This window comes from Lampetra planeri, chromosome 4 (assembly GCF_965212315.1).
Source record: "Lampetra planeri chromosome 4, kcLamPlan1.2.h2, whole genome shotgun sequence".
NCBI lineage: Eukaryota > Metazoa > Chordata > Hyperoartia > Petromyzontiformes > Petromyzontidae > Lampetra > Lampetra planeri.
Genome location: NC_136110.1, coordinates 32,188,443 through 32,206,987, shown reverse-complemented (window position 1 = coordinate 32,206,987; position 18,545 = coordinate 32,188,443). Strand labels below are relative to the sequence as shown.

The following is an 18,545-nucleotide window of genomic DNA, read 5'->3' as shown; positions in this document are numbered from 1 at the left end:
TACGGGGGGGGGCTAGGTGGGGGTTAGGATTTGCTGTGACGGCGGCGATGTGTGGGGAGGGGTTGACGAGACGGGGATGGAGGGAGGATGGAGAGAACGAGGTGGGGGTGGGGTGGGGGGGATTGGGGGTTGCCCCCTCGCTGGACGCGGGGCTGACAGCTCCGTGGGAAAGCGGCTGAGCTTGGGGGCTGAGAGAGAGGAGGAGGAGGGGAGAGCGACACGAAGCGAGACGGAGCCAGAGGGGGGAGGAGGAGGAGGAGAGGCGGCCCGCGCGTGATCCTGAGCAGAGTCGCGGCAGAGTCGCGGGCGAGATGACTTTAAGTGAATAGAGACAGCGCGCAGCAGCAGCAGCGCGCGTTTGTTTGTTTTCGATCGTGGAGGGGGGTACGGGCACGGGCAGTTTTAGGTGGGCGTGGGACAGAACAGCGATTGTTATTTTTATGACTCGGAGAGGCGAGACGGGGCCAGGAGACGCGGGCGAGCGGCGAGTCCCGAACTAGAGAGAGAGAAAGGGCTTCCTCCTGCTGCTGCTGCAGCTCTTCATCACGCCGGATGTATCTTGTTGGGCTGTTTATATTGCCGACTGAGAGAAGAGATAACTGACGGAGAGAGAATTTAGATCGATAAATAAAGACAGCGAGATATATCGAGAGACAGAGAGACATAAGAATTTTCGCGGAGACGCGGGCATAATACGCAGATGCATGGATGAAGTGCGAAACAATACACATACAGGCGATGCAGATAGATGAGCGGGTGTGTTGATTGAGACCGCGAGAGAGGGAGAGCGGGTGGAAGTCCCAAGGGCGACGAGAGACACGAGGAGCGCTCTCGTCGCGAGAAGAAGAAGACGACGACGAGAAGGAGGAGGAGGAGGAGCAGGATGAAGCGCACGTGCGATGGAGGAAGCTCCTCTGAGAGCGACCTCGAGGAGGGCATCGACGTGGAGGGAGACGACTTGGAGTGAGTGGGGGGGGCGACTCGGATAGCACCACCACCACTACCACCACTACCACCACTTCTACTACCACCACCACTCCAACTACCACTACTACTACCATCCCCACCACTACTACCACCACTACCACCACTACTACTACTACCACCTCTAGTACTACCACCACTACTACTACTACCACTACCACCACCACTACCACCACCACCACCACTCCTACTACCACCACTACCACCACTTCTACTACCACCACCACTCCTACTACCACCTCTACTACTACCACCACTACTACTACTACCACCACCACTCCAACTACCACTACTACTACTACCACTACCACCACCACTACCACCACTACCACCACTCCTACTACCACCACTACCACCACTACTACTACCACCACTACTACTACCACCTCTACTACTACCACCACTACTACTACCACTACCACCACCACTACCACCACCACTCCTACTACCACCACCACTCCTACTACCACCTCTACTACTACCACCACTACTACTACTACCACTACCACCACCACTACCACCACCACCACTCCTACTACCAACACTACCACCACTTCTACTACCACCACCACTCCTACTACCACCACTACTACCACCACCACCACTACTACTACCACTACTACTACCACCACCACTACTACCACTACCACTACTACCACCACTACCACCACTTCTACTACCGCCACCACTCCTACTACCACCACTACTACCACTACCACCACTACCACCACTTCTACTACCACCACCACTCCTACTACCACCACTACTACCACCACCACCACTACTGCTACCACTTCTACTACCACCACCACTACTACCACTACCACCACTACCACCACTTCTACTACCACCACCACTCCTACTACCACCACTACTACCACTACCACCACTTCTACTACCACCACCACTCCTACTACCACCACTACTACCACCACCACCACTATTACTACCACCACTACTAGTACCACTACTACCACCACCACTACCACCACCACTACCACCACTACCACTCTACTACCACCACTACCACCACTACTACTTCCACCACTACCACCACTTCCACCACTACTACTACCACCACTACTACCACCACCACGACTACCACCACCACTCCTACTACCACCACCGCTACTACTACCACTAATACTACCACCACTACTACTACCACTACCACCACTTCTACTACCACTACCACCACTACTACTACCACAACTACTACTACTACTTCTACCATTGATACTACTACCACTACCACCACTACCACCACTACTACTACCACTACTACTACCACCATTACTACCACCATTACTACCACTACTACTACCACCACTACTACCACAACTACCATCACTACTACTACTACTACGACCACTACTACCACCACTATTTCTACCACCACAACTACCATCACTAATACTACCACCACTACTACTACCACCTCTACTACTACCACCACTACTACTACTACCACTACTACTACTACCACCACTACTACTACCACTACTACTACCACCACTACTACTACCACTACTACTACCACCACAACTACCACCACTACTACTACCACCACTACTACTACCACCACTACTACTACTACCACTACTACTACTACCACCACTACTACTACCACTACTACCACTACTACTACCACCACTACTACTACCACTACTACTACCACCACTACTACTACCACTACCACAACTACTACCACCACTACTACTACTACCACCACTACTACTACCGCAACTACCACCACTACTACTACCACCATTACTACCACTACCATTATCACATCTCCAAACAAGGACAAAGATCCCCCGTATATAAAGACTTTTGGGGCAAGTGCTGTTAGCGAGCATCTAAAGGCCGGCACGGTACACGAGGGGGTCGGTGGCCAAAACCACGCCCGGCCGCCTTTGTCTCCAGAGTGGCGATGTTTACTACACACCGCATCGCCAGGGACTCATTTTGAGGCTGAGTCGAGCCATCCTGGAGGACCGAGACAATCGTCACCGGTGGTGGCCGTGAGCGAGAATCGAACCCGGGTCGCCGCGTTCGTAGCGCAGCGCAGCGCTCTCCACCACGCTGCCGCTTCCCACACTTGCACACACACTTGCACACACACTTGCACACACACTTGCACACACACTTGCACACACACTTGCACACACACTTGCACACACACTTGCACACACACTTGCACACACTTGCACACACACTTGCACACACACATGCACACACACTTGCACACACACTTGCACACACACTTGCACACACTTGCACACACACTTGCACACACACTTGCACACACACTTGCACACACTTGCACACACACTTGCACACACACTTGCACACACACTTGCACACACACTTGCACACACACTTGCACACACTGTCACACACACTGACACACACTGTCACACACTTGCACACACAGTCACACACACTTGCACACACACTTGCACACACTTGCACACACACTTGCACACACTTGCACACACACTTGCACACACACTGACACACACTGTCACACACTTGCACACACTGTCACACACACTGACACACACTGTCACACACTTGCACACACTTGCACACACACTTGCACACACTGTCACACACACTGACACACACTGTCACACACTTGCACACACTGTCACACACACTTGCACACACTGTCACACACACTGACACACACTGTCACACACTTGCACACACTGTCACACACACTTGCACACACTGTCACACACACTGACACACACTGTCACACACACTTGCACACACTGTCACACACACTAACACACACTGTCACACACACTTGCACACACTGTCACACACACTTGCACACACTGTCACACACACTGACACACACTGTCACACACTTGCACACACTGTCACACACACTTGCACACACACTGACACACACACTGACACACACTATCACACACACTTGCACACACTATCACGCACACTAACACACACTGTCACACACACTTGCACACACTGTCACGCACACTGACACACACTGTCACACACACTTGCACAAATACACACGCAAGCGTGAGCAAGTAAACATTACGTTTATGGGTTTTGTGGGAGGCGATGCTCGTGATGCTAGGAGTATGGTGGTGGAGGTGATGGTGGTCGTGATGGTGGTGGTGAATGTGGTGATGATGTCCGCGTGGTGGTAGGGGTTGTGGTGTGGGTGATGGGGTAGTGATGGTGGTGATGATGTCCGCGTGGTGGTAGGGGTTGTGGTGTGGGTGATGGGGTAGTGATGGTGGTGATGATGTCCGCGTGGTGGTAGGGGTTGTGGTGTGGGTGATGGGGTAGTGATGGTGGTGATGATGTCCACGTGGTGGTAGGGGTTGTGGTGTGGGTGATGGGCTAGTGATGGTGATGTCCGCGTGGTGGCTCCGGATCGCGCAGGTCCAAGCACGAGTTCGACTCCCCTGGCAAGAGCGGTTCCTGCAGCACCCAGCACATGGCAAGGAAGCGGCGGCGAGGGGTGAGGGATGAGCTCACCCACTCACCACCACACAGAGCTCACCCACTCACCACTACACAGAGCTCACCCACTCACCACTACACAGAGCTCACCCACTCACCACCACACAGAGCTCACTCACTCACCACTACACAGAGCTCACTCACCACTACATAGAGCTCACTCACTCACCACCACACAGAGCTCACTCACTCACCACCACACAGAGCTCACCCACTCACCACTACACAGAGCTCACCTACTCACCACCACACAGAGCTCACCCACTCACCACTACACAGAGCTCACCCACTCACCACTACACAGAGCTCACCCACTCACCACCACACAGAGCTCACTCACTCACCACTACACAGAGCTCACCCACTCACCACTACACAAAGCTCACCCACTCACCACTACACAGAGCTCACCCACTCACCACTACACAGAGCTCACCTACTCACCACTACACAGAGCTAACTCACTCACCACTACACAGAGCTCACCCACTCACCACTACACAGAGCTCACTCACTCACCACTACACAGAGCTCACTCACCACTACACAGAGCTCACCCACTCACCACTACACAAAGCTCACTCACTCACCACTACACAGAGCTCACCCACTCACCACTACACAGAGCTCACCCACTCACCACTACACAAAGCTCACCCACTCACCACTACACAGAGCTCACCAACTCACCACTACACAGAGCTCACCCACTCACCACTACATAGAGCTCACTCACTCACCACTACACAGAGCTGACCCACTCACCACTACACAGAGCTCACTCACTCACCACTACACAGAGCTCACTCACTCACCACTACACAGAGCTCACCCACTCACCACTACACAGAGCTCACCTACTCACCACTACACAGAGCTCACCCACTCACCACTACACAGAGCTCACCCACTCACCACCACACAGATCTCACCCACTCACCACCACACAGAGCTCACCCACTCACCACTACACAGAGCTCATCCACTCACCACTACACAAAGCTCACTCACTCACCACTACACAGAGCTCACCCACTCACCACTACACAGAGCTCACCCACTCACCACTACACAAAGCTCACCCACTCACCACTACACAGAGCTCACCCACTAACCACCACACAGAGCTCACCCACTCACCACTACACAGAGCTCACTCACTCACCACTACACAGAGCTCACCCACTCACCACCACACAGAGCTCACTCACTCACCACTACACAGAGCTGACCCACTCACCACTACACAGAGCTCACCCACTCACCACTACACAGAGCTCACCCACTCACCACTACACAGAGCTCACCCACTCACCACTACACAGAGCTCACTCACTCACCACTACACAGAGCTCACCCACTCACCACCACACAGAGCTCACCCACTCACCACTACACAGAGCTCACCCACTCACCACTACACAGAGCTCACCCACTCACCACCACACAGAGCTCACCCACTCACCACTACACAGAGCTCACCCACTCACCACTACACAGAGTTCACTCACCACCACTACACAGAGCTCACCCACTCACCACCACACAGAGCTCACTCACCACCACACAGAGCTCACCAACTCACCACTACACAGAGCTCACCCACTCACCACTACACAGAGCTCACTCACCACCACACAGAGCTCACCCACTCACCACTACACAGAGCTAACTCACCATTACTACACAGAGCTCACTCACTCACCACTACACATAGCTCACTCACCACCACACAGAGCTCACTCACTCACCACTACACAGAGCTCATCCACTCACCACTACACAGAGCTCACCCACTCACCACTACACAGAGCTCACTCACTCACCACTACACATAGCTCACTCACCACCACACAGAGCTCACTCACTCACCACTACACAAAGCTCACTCACTCACCACTACACAGAGCTCACTCACTCACCACTACACAGAGCTCACCCACTCACCACTACACAGAGGTCACTCACCACCACACAGAGCTCACTCACCACTACTACACAGAGCTCACCCACTCACCACTACACAGAGCTCACCCACTCACCACTACACAGAGCTCACCCACTCACCACTACACAGAGCTCACCCACTCACCACTACACAGAGCTCACCCACTCACCACTACACAGAGCTCACTCACCACCACACAGAGCTCACTCACCACCACACAGAACGCTCACCTGATGACCATCTACTGCCAGTGTTACACCACTCGCTCGCTCGTGTGCCGTGCCGACTTTCATGGGTCCTACTCGCTAGCAGCACTTGCCCCTACGGTCTTTTGAGTCTATACGGGGGATCTGTGCTTTTGTTCGCACCAAGGTCGTAGCCATGGAGTCAACATTGGGGGGGACCAAATCTTCCAGGCGGTCTCGTTGTCCCCCGAACGAATTTATTGCCATTTCCTGCCTAAAATCTTACAAAATTCACTAACACATAGGATGGACTTTTTATTTCTTTTTTACAATAATTTCTAAGAGTGTATTGTATTACATTACTCTGTTTTTTTATGTTTTACCTTTTCTTCTTTCATTGTATGTAATGGCAGAGATTAGGGAAGTACAAACATTACCACAATCATATAAACAGAAATCTATTTTATAGCAATATACTGGGGGGACATTTTGAGCATATTTGAATATGGGGGGGGGATGTGGCTCCCCCCCCAATATTTATTATATAATCACGGCCTTGGATCGCACGCTCAATCGACTCTGCGGGCGCTCGCCACAGATCATCGAGAAGAGGAGGAGGGATCGCATCAACAGCAGCCTTGCCGAGCTGCGACGCCTCGTGCCCAGCGCCCTCGAGAAGCAGGTGAGCGCTGCCGCTGCACAGATGCATTTATGGATTCATGGCGGGCTGGATAACTCTTTTAGGGGAAGGCGGGGCGGAGGATGGATAGGGGCGGGGGGACGGGGGGGGGGGCGATCGCTCCCATGCCCCTCCTCTGTTATCAAACATAGCAACACCGGCACCAGACCTCGGTACTCGTCAACTCCTGGCGCCACCCGTATTCTCGGATTGCCCGGGTCAACCCCTGACCTCGTATCACGGGAACTCGCGACAGCAACGACTGTCGGAAGTCAGGGGAATAATTTTGGAGTTCATCTCACCAGCGGCAAGTGGTTACAATGTACCCAGGACGCACGTGGCTTTAAACAACGCATTAATTATAGCAGCAATGACTTAAAGACAATGATAGTCTACATTCACACGTGCCACTCTGTGATCTCGGCAGGGTCTGTGTTACGGGGCACACAGATGGCACCACGTGGTTCCAAAATCGTCGGCGCAGCTACAGAAGAAAACAAAAAACGCTTTCGATCAAAATTGTGAATGGGGATCCAGGAACTGTGAACGGACGACGGAACAGGTGGGACACAGCCCCCTCCAGGTGGCACACAGCCCCCTCCAGGTGGCGCACAGCTCCCTCCAGCCCCCTCCAGGTGGCGCACAGCCCCCTCCAGGACTCGATCAGTGCGGCGAGGGTGCAGTAGCGGAGGGATATCGACTGCGCACCGCGCGGCAGCAGGGAAGTAATGGCCCCTCGCCCCCTCCCCTTCGCTCTGCTTCCCTCTCTCCCCCTCCCCTCCCCTCTCTATTCCCCTCCACTCCTCCACGTGGCTTGTTCCCAGGGTTCGGCAAAACTGGAGAAAGCCGAGATCCTTCAGATGACGGTGGAACACCTGCGGATGTTGCGTTCACCTGGCGGGAAAGGTAACGGCGTGTGAGTGTACGTGAGTGTACGTGAGTGTACGTGAGTGTACGTGAGTGTACGTGAGTGTACGTGAGTGTGTGATGGGGCAGATGTGGAGAGAGTGGAGAGTTTTCCATACCTGGGCAATATGCTCATGACCAGCTCCGGCTTGACAGCAGAGGTCTCACTCCGAATCGGTCGAGCGGCATCATCTTTCATCAGTTGCATAACGCTGCTGTGTGGAACCTACCTGGACTGTTGCTCGACACGAAGCTTTGGGTCTTGCCCTCCCTTCTCTATTCTTGTGAAACGTGGATCTCCCTAATGGAACATCTTTCCCAGTTAGAAACATTTAGGCTGGCCTGCCTACGATAAATCATGGGTTTAACCAGGCAGGATTGTGTGAGGAGCTCACACATTTTTGAAAGATCTGCGCAAAGTCCCATCGGTGAGCTCCTCCGGCAGGCAAGGCTGCATTGGCTGGGTCATGTAGCCTGCATGCCCAGCCACCGCATGCCTAAACAGCTTTTGTTCGGCTGGATAGAGGGGGCTGAAGGGGCGCGGCACGGGCTAGAGAAAAGATGGAGTGATGTGGTACAGGAGGACGTGGAGCTGAGTGGACTTGTCGATGACTGGTAACAGCGGTGTCAAGATGGGCCTCTGTGGAGGAGGCTCGTGAAGGACGCTGCTACTGGGCAGTTGGAGGCAATCGCCCTCCAGCAACAACGGAGGGCAGAAGAGCGACACTCACAACAACACGCAGAGCGCCAGGTGGCTAAAACCCAGCAATTTGGCCCAGTAGGGGCACAGGTGGTGCATCGGCCACTCATCTCATTAATCTCAGTCGGTAAACCCATGGTACCTGGGTCTGTCCCGTGAACTCCTGCCAGCGGACGTTTGACACTTCACATGGCCTTAAACGTGCACATAGCCTGGCACATGCGCCATGGTGACGTGACCGTCACTTAGTGGCGAATGGCGGTTGTTGTTGTTGTGAGTGTTCGCAAGTGGTAGCGCAGCGGTTACGCACTGTAGTACAAACACGGTGACATGAGTTCGACTACCACCTACGATCAATAAACAGTGGCGAATATTTGAACCGGTCTTAGGCCTCCCCTAGGTCGACTTAGCCTTAAATGGGTATTTTACTTCAGCATTGGTGAGACAAAGGCAGCAGGGCGTGGTGCTGGCCACCCACCCCCAACTGTGCCGTGCTCCCATTTTAGATTATCGCTAACAGCACTTGCCCTAACAGCCTGCTTGGGCTACATGGGGGATCTTTGTCTCTCGGACGCGTGGGTGACTGCATGACTCACAGATGACACAGATGCAGTCCCCTCTGCTTGCAAGCAAAGCTCGCATCTGTAACGCGGAATTCACTTAGTCTCTTCTTTGAAAAAGGGTCCTGCTACATTGGGAAGCTTTGACCAATTCTCTATTTTATTATATATATAATAATTAGCAATTGGCTTCGTAATAATCTGTCCAACTTTGTATCGTTTATGCTCAATCACCCGGTGAGTTAGAGATCGATTCTCACTCACTGGGTGAGTTCGAGGACGATTCTCTGTATGAAACTGCGTTTGGAATCATCGTGAGGAGGCCAGGACGAAGAGGAGAGTCCGAGAGGCATCTTGAGGGTTCGGAGCCCCACCCTTCCTGACCCCCAGTCACCCGCTCCCGCCCCCCACCCCAGGGTTCCACGATCCGTTCTCCTTCGCCATGGATTACCGCAGCATGGGCTTCCGCGAGTGCCTCTCCGAGGTGGCGCGCTTCCTCACCGTGGCCGACGGCGCCAGCGCCAGCCGGGCCGACCCCCTCAACTGCCGCCTGCTGTCGCACCTGCACAGCTACGCTGTGCAGCGCGAGGCGCACCTATCCCAGAGCCAGCAGCAGCAGCAGCAGCCGGCGCTGATCCCCGCGGCGGCGCCGTGGGCGATGCCGTTCCACCAGCTGCTGGGCGCCGCGCACCGCCTCGCCCGCGTGCAGCAGCAGCAGCAGCAGCAGCTGGGCCCCGCAGGCGCCCTGCAGCAGCCGCTGGGGCCCCGCGCGGGGGCCCTGCCGCCGCTGCCCCTGCACGGGGTCCCGCTGATAGGCGCCGCCTTCCCCCTGCCCGGAGCCACCGCGGCCGGCGCCGCCACCGGCCCCGCGCAGAGGCGAGCGCTGGTTTCTCGCGAGCAGAAAACACTCGGTTGTAGCCGGTAGCTACCCGCCGGGGCCGGCGTCCATGCGCGCGTGTGTGCGCGTGTGTGCGCGTGTGTGTACACGCTGGGGGAGCGGTGGTGTAGCGGTTGGCGCTCTGCGCTACAAACCCGGCGACCTGAATTCGATTCCCGCTCACAGCCAAGACCAGTAAGGAATATCTGAACCGGTCCTGTGTGTGTAAACGTCGCCACTAGGGAGACAAAGGCGGCCAGGCGTGGTGCTGGCCACCTACCCTCTCCTGTGCCGTGACGGCCTTCATAGGTGCTGCTCGCTAACAACACTTGCCCTTAAATTCTGTTAAGATTATACGGGGGATCTTTGGCTTTGTACATACGAGAGAGTGAGAGAAATAGATATATATATAGTCGGGAGCGGTGGCACGGCAGTTGGTGCACTGCGGTAACTATTCCAGCCGCCTGGGTTCAATTCCCGGCTGTGGATGCCGTTGGTCTCATCCCACAGTTGGCTCGAGTTGCCATGACCACGTCTTAGTGTGCTTCACCTACATCGGCACTGGGGAGACAAAGGTGGCCGGGTGTTGTGCTAGCCACAGCCACCCCTCTCGTGGTTCCGTTTCAGCCTCAACAGGTGCTCGCTAACACCACGAAACCCCCACAGTCTGCACGGCTCAGTGGGGGAGGCGTTACCCGTTTGTTTGTCTCTGTAAATATCACATGGCGAGCGATCGTCATAACGCGAGACCTGAGGGGGGTGTGGGTCCCGTTAGGAGGCCGTGCGGCATGGCACGACACGGCTGAGAACCTCGTCGGCGGCTGCGTCACGTCCGCAGAGACCTCGGCCAGAGCGTTCGCGCGCGCAAAGAGACACCCGCGGTCGAGCGCCACTCCCGCCGCCGACGTTACCGACGCCGCGCAGCTGCGCTGGCGAGTGCCGCCACTCGCACGACTCACGCGGTGAGTCAGCGAGGGTCGCAGCGGTGGCGCTACGCCTTGCACGCTTCAATGCTCTCTCGCGCGCGCGATCATTAACCCAGCACGCTTCGGAACGCGCGTACACGCACGCACGTACACGCGCACACGCGCCTGCTCAATCACGGATAAAGTGGATGCTCAAAAAACTGAAACGTCAGGTCGCTGAGGTCACGATGCTCGGCATGAGATGCTGTCAAGTTTCAAGTGGATGTTGTTTAACCCCGGGTGAGAAGACACACCCGGGGGCCACGTGGTTGGCACTCGGGACTTCATTTCGTTTGGGCCAGTCCGGGTCGGCGAATCAGAAAACATTTCCTGTATCCCGCACGCCGCATCCAGAATGCGCGTTCACCGTGCCAGCTCCTCCAGCGTGCCCACGACTCGGAGACTATTCCGTGAGGAGTCAACGCTGGCTGCACTCGAAGGAAGTACGACGCGCCAACGGGGAGGAATCGTCCGCCGAGAGATGCCTCGTTAATGACCTGTGAGAGTGACTCGTGAGAGTGACTTGTGAGTGACTTGTGAGAGATGATCAGAGTGGCCCGTGAGAGTGACCCGTGGACACGCGTGCAATGCGCGGCGATGAACTCGTACGTAGGGCCCAGGAGCGGATCCGGATGCATCCCAAGGTCTGGGGGGTCGGGGGGGGTGGGGGAGGGGGTGTGCGGAGGGGGATGATGGAGGCGCGGGGAGTGGGGGGGGGTCGCGAAATGTAAAGATTTTAAACAGGGCCCCTTTTGCATTAATAAAACAAAAACACAAAATGAAATGTACTTTGTCTGAAACTATTTTGTTGTAACGTCACTTCTCGTCTCTGTAATAGGGGAATTATCGTCTTTATCAATCATGACATCGCTTCGAAAAAGTATAAAATTTTCTGGGTCACAGAGGGGCGAGGGGCGGGGGGCGATGGTCCCCCTCCCCCGCCCCCACCGCAGGATCCGTCACTCGCGGGACAACTGTCGCGCCGCTCGCGGTGGGGTGTGAGTGGGGGGGGTGTGAGTGGGGGGGGGTGTGAGTGGGGGGGGGTGTGAGTGGGGGGGGTGTGAGTGGGGGGGGGTGTGAGTGGGGTACGGTGGGGTGTGAGTGGGGGGGGTGTGAGTGGGGTACGGTGGGGTGTGAGTGGGGGGGGTGTGAGTGGGGCACGGTGGGGTGTGAGTGGGGGGGGTGTGAGTGGGGTACGGTGGGGGGTGTGAGTGGGGGGGGGTGTGAGTGGGGCACGGTGGGGGTGTGAGTGGGGGGGGTGTGAGTGGGGTACGGTGGGGTGTGAGTGGGGTACGGTGGGGGTGTGAGTGGGGGGGGTGTGAGTGGGGTACGGTGGGGGTGTGAGTGGGGGGGGTGTGAGTGGGGTACGGTGGGGGTGTGAGTGGGGGGGGGTGTGAGTGGGGTACGGTGGGGGTGTGAGTGGGGGGGGTGTGAGTGGGGTACGGTGGGGGTGTGAGTGGGGGGGGGTGTGAGTGGGGCACGGTGGGGTGTGAGGGGGGGGTGTGAGTGGGGTACGGTGGGGGTGTGAGTGGGGGGGGGTGTGAGTGGGGTACGGTGGGGGTGTGAGTGGGGGGGGGGTGTGAGTGGGGCACGGTGGGGTGTGAGGGGGGGGTGTGAGTGGGGCACGGTGGGGGTGTGAGTGGGGGGGGGTGTGAGTGGGGCACGGTGGGGGTGTGAGTGGGGGGGGGTGTGAGTGGGGCACGGTGGGGTGTGAGGGGGGGGTGTGAGTGGGGTACGGTGGGGGTGTGAGTGGGGGGGGGTGTGAGTGGGGCACGGTGGGGGGTGTGAGTGGGGGGGGGTGTGAGTGGGGTACGGTGGGGGTGTGAGTGGGGGGGGGTGTGAGTGGGGGGGGGGGTGTGAGTGGGGTACGGTGGGGGTGTGAGTGGGGGGGGTGTGAGTGGGGCACGGTGGGGTGTGAGTGGGGCACGGTGGGGGGTGTGAGTGGGGGGGGGGGGGGTGAGTGGGGCACGGTGGGGTGTGAGTGGGGGGGGGTGTGAGTGGGGCACGGTGGGGTGTGAGTGGGGCACGGTGGGGGTGTGATTGGGGCACGGTGGGGGGTGTGAGTGGGGGGGGGGTGAGTGGGGCACGGTGGGGTGTGAGTGGGGCACGGTGGGGGTGTGAGTGGGGGGGGGTGTGAGTCGGGCACGGTGGGGGTGTGAGTGGGGGGGGGTGTGAGTGGGGCACGGTGGGGTGTGAGTGGGGCACGGTGGGGGCATGAGTGGGGGGGGGGTGTGAGTGGGGCACGGTGGGGGTGTGAGTGGGGGGGGGGTGTGAGTGGGGCACGGTGGGGTGTGAGTGGGGGGGGTGTGAGTGGGGTACGGTGGGGGTGTGAGTGGGGGGGGGGTGTGAGTGGGGTACGGTGGGGGTGTGAGTGGGGGGGGGTGTGAGTGGGGTACGGTGGGGTGTGAGTGGGGGGGGGTGTGAGTGGGGTACGGTGGGGTGTGAGTGGGGCACGGTGGGGGTGTGAGTGGGGGGGGGGTGTGAGTGGGGTACGGTGGGGTGTGAGTGGGGGGGGGTGTGAGTGGGGTACGGTGGGGTGTGAGTGGGGGGGGGTGTGAGTGGGGGGGGGTGTGAGTGGGGCACGGTGGGGGTGTGAGTGGGGGGGGGGTGTGAGTGGGGCACGGTGGGGGTGTGAGTGGGGGGGGGTGTGAGTGGGGCACGGTGGGGTGTGAGTGGGGCACGGTGGGGGTGTGAGTGGGGGGGGGGGGGTGTGAGTGGGGTACGGTGGGGGTGTGAGTGGGGGGGGGTGTGAGTGGGGCACGGTGGGGGTGTGAGTGGGGGGGGTGTGAGTGGGGCACGGTGGGGGTGTGAGTGGGGGGGGTGTGAGTGGGGGGCACGGTGGGGTGTGAGTGGGGCACGGTGGGGGTGTGAGTGGGGGGGGGTGTGAGTGGGGTACGGTGGGGGTGTGAGTGGGGGGGGGTGTGAGTGGGGTACGGTGGGGTGTGAGTGGGGGGGGGGTGAGTGGGGGGGGGTGTGAGTGGGGCACGGTGGGGGTGTGAGTGGGGGGGGGTGTGAGTGGGGCACGGTGGGGGTGTGAGTGGGGGGGGTGTGAGTGGGGCACGGTGGGGGTGTGAGTGGGGGGGGTGTGAGTGGGGGGGTGTGAGTGGGGGGGGGGGGTGTGAGTGGGGCACGGTGGGGGTGTGAGTGGGGGGGGTGTGAGTGGGGGGGGGTGTGAGGGGGGGGGGGTGTGAGTGGACACGGTGGGGGTGTGAGTGGAGCACTGTGGGGTGTGAGTGGGGGGGGGGGTGTGAGTGGGGCACGGTGTGGTGTGAGTGGGGGGGGTGTGAGTGGGGCACGGTGTGGTGTGAGTGGGGCACGGTGGGGGTGTGAATGGGGGGGGTGTGAGTGGGGCACGGTGGGGGCATGAGTGGGGGGGGTGTGAGTGGGGCACGGTGGGGTGTGAGTGGGGCACGTTGGGGGCATGAGTGGGGGGGGGTGTGAGTGGGGCACGGTGGGGTGTGAGTGGGGCACGTTGGGGGCATGAGTGGGGGGGGGTGTGAGTGGGGCACGGTGGGGGTGTGAGTGGGGCACGGTGTGGTGTGAGTGGGGCACGGTGGGGGTGTGAATGGGGGGGGTGTGAGTGGGGCACGGTGGGGGCATGAGTGGGGGGGGGTGTGAGTGGGGCACGGTGGGGGTGTGAGTGGGGCACGGTGTGGTGTGAGTGGGGCACGGTGGGGGTGTTAATGGGGGGGGTGTGAGTGGGGCACGGTGGGGGCATGAGTGGGGGGGGGTGTGAGTGGGGCACGGTGGGGGTGTGAGTGGGGCACGGTGGGGGTGTGAGTGGGGCACGGTGGGGGCATGAGTGGGGCGGGGGGGTGTGAGTGGGGCACGGTGGGGGTGTGAGTGGGGCACGGTGGGGGCATGAGTGGGGCGGGGGGGTGTGAGTGGGGCACTGTGGGGGCATGAGTGGGGCGGGGGGGTGTGAGTGGGGCACGGTGGGGGTGTGAGTGGGGCACGGTGGGGGTGTGAGTGGGGGGGGGTGTGAGTGGGGCACGGTGGGGGTGTAAGTGGGGGGGGGGGGTGAGTGGGGCACGGTGGGGTGTGAGTGGGGGGGGCGGGTGTGAGTGGGGTGGGTGTGAAGGGGGGGGGGTGTGAGTGGACACGGTGGGGGTGTGAGTGGAGCACGGTGGGGTGTGAGTGGGGGAGGTGTGAGTGGGGCACGGTGTGGTGTGAGTGGGGCATGGTGGGGGTGTGAGTGGGGGGGGTGTGAGTGGGGCACGGTGTGGTGTGAGTGGGGCACGGTGGGGGTGTGAGTGGGGGGGGTGTGAGTGGGGCACGGTGGGGTGTGAGTGGGGGAGGTGTGAGTGGGGGGGGTGTGAGGGGGGGGGTGTGAGTGGACACGGTGGGGTGTGAGTGGGGCACGGTGGGGGTGTGAGTGGAGCACGGTGGGGGCGTGAGTGTGGGGGGGTGTGAGTGGGGCACGGTGGGGTGTGAGTGGGGGGGTGTGAGTGGGGCACGGTGGGGGTGTGAGTGGGGGGGGTGTGAGTGGGGCACGGTGGGGGTGTGAGTGGGGGGGGTGTGAGTGGGGCACGGTGGGGGTGTGAGTGGGGCACGGTGGGGGCATGAGTGGGGCGGGGGGGGTGTGAGTGGGGCACGGTGGGGGTGTGAGTGGGGCACGGTGGGGGTGTAAGTGGGGGGGGGTGTGAGTGGAGCACGGTGGGGTGTGAGTGGGGGGGGGGGGGGTGTGAGTGGGGTGGGTGTGAGTGGGGCACGGTGGGGTGTGAGTGGGGCACGGTGGGGGTGTGAGTGTGGGGGGGTGTGAGTGGGACACGGTGGGGGCATGAGTGGGGGGGGGGTGTGAGTGGGGCATTGTGGGAGTGTGAATGGAGCACGGTGGGGGTGTGAGTGGGGTGGGGGGGTGTGAGTGGGGCACGGTGGGGTGTGAGTGGGTGGGGGGTGTGAGTGGGGCACGGTGGGGTGTGAGTGGGGCACGGTGGGGGCATGAGTGAGGGGGGGTGTGAGTGGGGCACAGTGGGGTGTGAGTGGGTGGGGGGTGTGAGTGGGGCACGGTGGGGGTGTGAGTGGGGGGGGGGGGGTGTGAGTGGGGCACGGTGGGGTGTGAGTGGGGCACGGTGGGGGCATGAGTGAGGGGGGGTGTGAGTGGGGCACAGTGGGGTGTGAGTGGGGGGGGGGGTGTGAGTGGGGCACGGTGGGGTGTGAGTGGGTGGGGGGTGTGAGTGGGGCACGGTGGGGTGTGAGTGGGGCACGGTGGGGGCATGAGTGAGGGGGGGTGTGAGTGGGGCACAGTGGGGTGTGAGTGGGTGGGGGGTGTGAGTGGGGCACGGTGGGGGTGTGAGTGGGGGGGGGGGTGTGAGTGGGGCAGCGTGGGGTGTGAGTGGGGGGGGTGTGAGTGGGGGTGGTTGTGAGTGGGGGGGTGTGAGTGGGGGGGGGGGTGAGTAGGGGGGGGTGTGAGTGGGGCACAGTGGGGGTGTGAGTGGGGGGGGGGTGTGAGCTCGCACTTGCAGGGGATGCGCCTTTAACAATTACCCGTTTCTGAAAAACGGTTACCGGTTAACACAACCGATACACACACACGATTGTTGCTCTTCGTAACATTACCCTCACAAGTCACAACCCATACGGGGTGGGGTGGCACTCATCCAACAGTGGATTGATGGTGGCTACGCTGCTGCTACTGCTGCTGCACGTGGCTGCCTGTGACCCAGCGCTGTGGAGGCAGCAGCAGCAGCAGCGAGGGTTGGTGGGTCACCGCACACATGCTGTAGTAGAACTCCCTTCCTACCACGTGGGTGGGCTTGCCAGGAGAAGGTGGGTACAGCAAAGTGCGGACTCATATATTGATTAATATATTCTGTACAATCTAATCTCCATATGTCCCATCTCGCATGGGATAGAGTGTTGCCCCCTCGCGCAAAGCGTGGGTTTTCTTCTGGTGCTCCGGTTTCCTCATTAATTGGCCGTAAACACCTTGATGTATAGAGAATCGCAGAGCTTGGGGGGAATTGGCGCCGGCTCCTCACCACCGCGTGGCTGCTGCTGCTGCTGCCTTCCCGCTCCTCGTCTGTGGCTCCTCCTCCTGGCGCCTCTGAGTCGCCCCTCCCTCTCTCTCCCTCTGCGAGATCGAGCGGCTCATGATGACAGTACCAGCCAGTACTGCACGTGTTGGTGTCGATCACCAAGTGCATGCACTTGTGAGACGTTGCCACGAGCAGGCGCTGTAGCCGCCAGCGAGAGGGGCTGTCTTGCCAAGCAGTCAAGGAAGGGCTTTGAGTGACAAGGGCCGGAGTGTGTGAGGTGTGCTGTGATTGGCGTGAGTGTGTGTAGGACACACTCACGCCAATCACAGTACACCTCACACACTGTGTGTAGGACACACACTCACTCTGTGTGTGTAGGACACATACAGCGTAAGTGTGTAGGACACACACACAGAGAGTGTGTGTGTCCTACACACACAGAGTGAGTGTGTAGGACACACACACTCTCTCTGTGTGTAGTACACACAGGACACACACAGAGTGTGAGTGTGAGTGTAGGACACACACACTCACTCTCTATGTGTGTAGGACAGAGTGTGTGTGTGTAGGACAGAGTGTGTGTGTCCTCTTGTGTGGAGAGACAGGATTATTTAATACAACGTTGAAAAATTCGTATGCAAATAAAAATAAATGGGTGATATTGTAATGGGCATACATATGTATATTCAGAGTGAGTATCACCGTAGCTGTCAAAGTCAGCATGACAACAACGACATGCACATCCCGTCTGAGGACGATCGCTTGTGCGGCGATCGAAACGTCGTGATCTACTATTACTTTTCTACGTGACTTTACCGAATAAAACAAAGAGTGTGGATTCCTGCAGTCACGAAAGCCTCAAATCAAGAATGCATACAACAGTTGCTTTTAAAATACGAAACAGTGAAAACAATTTGTGAGAATAAAAAAAATGTTCCCTGACCGGGAATCGAACCCGGGCCGCGGCGGTGAGAGCGCCGAATCCTAACCACTAGACCACCAGGGAAGCTGCTGCCACACCGCCAGCCGCCGCCCATGTCACTCAGCAGGTCGGTGCACTCGATTTTACTCTCAAGACGAGCTTTGTACGTGAAGAAGGGCCCTTACCCGAAACGTCGCTCATTATATATTCTTCCTTCAAGGCCACACAGATAGTGCCATTGGCGAGCGGATTGAGTTCATTTGTGCGAAACACGCATGACGTCACAAAGGTACAGGCGCAGACGACACTGCGGGTGGAAGCCGCCTCACACACC

At 58.9% G+C, this 18,545-nt stretch overlaps 1 protein-coding gene and 1 non-coding gene across 2 annotated transcripts; one reads left to right on the top strand and one right to left on the bottom strand.

Annotated features, from left to right (window-relative positions):
* Positions 1–231: 231 nt before the first annotated feature.
* LOC144717972 (hairy/enhancer-of-split related with YRPW motif protein 1-like) lies at positions 232–10,519 on the top strand. The gene is made up of 5 exons (XM_078593825.1): positions 232–963; positions 4,411–4,489; positions 7,223–7,306; positions 8,128–8,209; positions 9,886–10,519. Exons 1-5 carry the CDS (start codon positions 884–886, stop codon positions 10,392–10,394), a joined length of 834 nt encoding a protein of 277 aa, XP_078449951.1. The 5' UTR covers positions 232–883; the 3' UTR covers positions 10,395–10,519.
* A 7,704-nt stretch (positions 10,520–18,223) lies between these two features.
* Positions 18,224–18,295, bottom strand: TRNAE-CUC (transfer RNA glutamic acid (anticodon CUC)). Its single transcript has one exon. It is a non-coding gene; the product is annotated as a tRNA-Glu (tRNA).
* Positions 18,296–18,545: the final 250 nt, after the last annotated feature.